We start from the raw sequence: 1,804 nt of genomic DNA on the forward strand, positions 1-1,804 counted from the left end.
TTTTATATTCACATAACTTGTAAAAATGGTCACTTTTTCCACATATTCTTCCCTTTTAGTTAGGAACAGTGAAAGCTCAGATTCTATGCCACACAAGTTTTACAATTAACTATTGCTAAAAAGTTGTTGACTGCTGGAAATTATACCTGACATAAAAAAACAAAACACAAAACACAGACTCTAAATGTGCTTTGTGTTCCATAAATCACCTAGCAGAGGACCACCGATATGTAACTTTGGCTGTGCTCATTACTGCAGGCTACCCTTGGCTGCACATCAGTCAAAGGTCATGGGGATACAGTATTGTACATGGCACAGAGAACTTCCAGATATCTTGAAGTTTTCTTTCATTCTGATGTTAGGGCTTAGGAAATCAGCTCTTCCCAAAATGAAATAAAAAAAGAAACATTTGGTTTCCAAAAGCCTGCTGGACTAGGTACTTAGTTATATTCAATAGTCAGGTGAGTGTCTGATCTGCATTTTCAACGTCTGCTTTTGCTCCCAGATATTTTCCTGAAAGTCCAATAGTCCTACTCTGCTCTGAGGTATGGAGTTAATGTAAAACCTCCATGTTGAACAGTTAAAAAACCCCTTTTATCAGTTTGTTCACCTAAAGAGGAAGAGTGGAGGCCCAAACTGAAACAGCAGGAGTGAGGAGTCTAAGAACCCTGGCTGACAATTGTAGTCTCTGTCACCTGGATGACTTCATTCTCTACCAAGGATTGTCCCCCATCGCCATTGAGTTGCCTCAGTCTCAGATTTATAGATCCGTAGGTTTTCCTTGGCCCCCTGGAGCCCGGGAAGGTCCGTCTCCGGTACAGCTCCCCTTTGTAGATGGAGACCAGCAGCAGCACGGAGAGCAGCATGCCCCCCAAGGTCAGCAGGCCCAGCCCTGCGATGATACACTTGTCCAAGTGGGAGCCCAGGCGCGCGTAGTACATCTCCAGCCTCTCCATCTCCCGGGCCGTCACTGCGGCGGGGTCCACCCGGGGCTGGCGGGGGATGGTGTAGGCGATCACCACCAGCACGATCCCGCTCACGAGGAAGATCAAGGCCGAAATGAACCCATAGTCCACGGAGTGGCCAGCGGGCTCTGGCAGGGGCCCATCCTCCGACCGGGGCGAGAGGTCTCCGCGCTGCGCCCTGGGCCGGGCGGCGCCTCCCCGGGGGCCGCTCCCCGCCTCCTCGCGGTGCCGGAACCAGGTTTCCTCTTCCTCCGGCGCCTGGTAGGAGGCGTTGTCCAGGCCGGCGCTGGGAGCTGTCCGCGGTGCTGAGCAGCCCCCGGCTCCCTGCGGCGCCGCTCCCCGGCTGGCCCCGGGGCCCTTCCCGAGGCTCCTCAGCTCCAGGGGGCAGGAAGTCGCCATGGGCCAGCAGCTCCCCGGGGCATCCCCGTCAGCGCCGGGTCTGCGGAGACACGAGACGAGCCCGCAGGCCGGGCTGTGAACGGCCCGCAGCTCCCCGGCCGCGCCCTGCAGCGGCAGGGGCCCCGGGGGCAGGGCCAGCTCCCCGCGGCCGAGCGGCAGCTCCCCGGGCTCGGGAAGCGCTGGGCAGGGCAGAGCTTCCTCCGCGCCCCAGCGCCCCAGCTGCAGCCAGCGCCCCACGGCCATGCAGCCCCCCGGGCCAGGGGCCGGCCGGACCGCCCGGGGGTCACCGCCCAGCGCCTCCGCCGCGGGTGCATTGGGAAGCCCTGGCCGGCTGCAGAAGGCACCGCCCCCCCCACACACTTGTTATTCTCCTACCTGCCCTGGAGGGCTGGCTGCGCCAGGGGCCGGGCTGGGCTCAGGGCAGCCCGCGGGAGAGCCCC

The 1,804-nt window shown here is 59.3% G+C and overlaps 1 protein-coding gene across 1 annotated transcript; it reads right to left on the minus strand.

The window, feature by feature from the left end:
- Positions 1-659: 659 nt before the first annotated feature.
- On the minus strand, positions 660-1,364 carry TMEM74B (transmembrane protein 74B). The gene has a single exon (XM_077832636.1). The coding sequence runs from the start codon at positions 1,362-1,364 to the stop codon at positions 660-662; it is 705 nt and encodes a 234-aa protein (XP_077688762.1).
- Between the last annotated feature and the right edge of the window lie 440 nt (positions 1,365-1,804).

This window comes from Eretmochelys imbricata, chromosome 13 (genome assembly GCF_965152235.1).
Source record: "Eretmochelys imbricata isolate rEreImb1 chromosome 13, rEreImb1.hap1, whole genome shotgun sequence".
Lineage (NCBI taxonomy): Eukaryota > Metazoa > Chordata > Testudines > Cheloniidae > Eretmochelys > Eretmochelys imbricata.

Bases quoted from the DNA above. Each gene is read 5' to 3' on its own strand.
- TMEM74B (XM_077832636.1), bottom strand. From the start codon at position 1,364: ATGGCGACTTCCTGCCCCCTGGAGCTGAGGAGCCTCGGGAAGGGCCCC.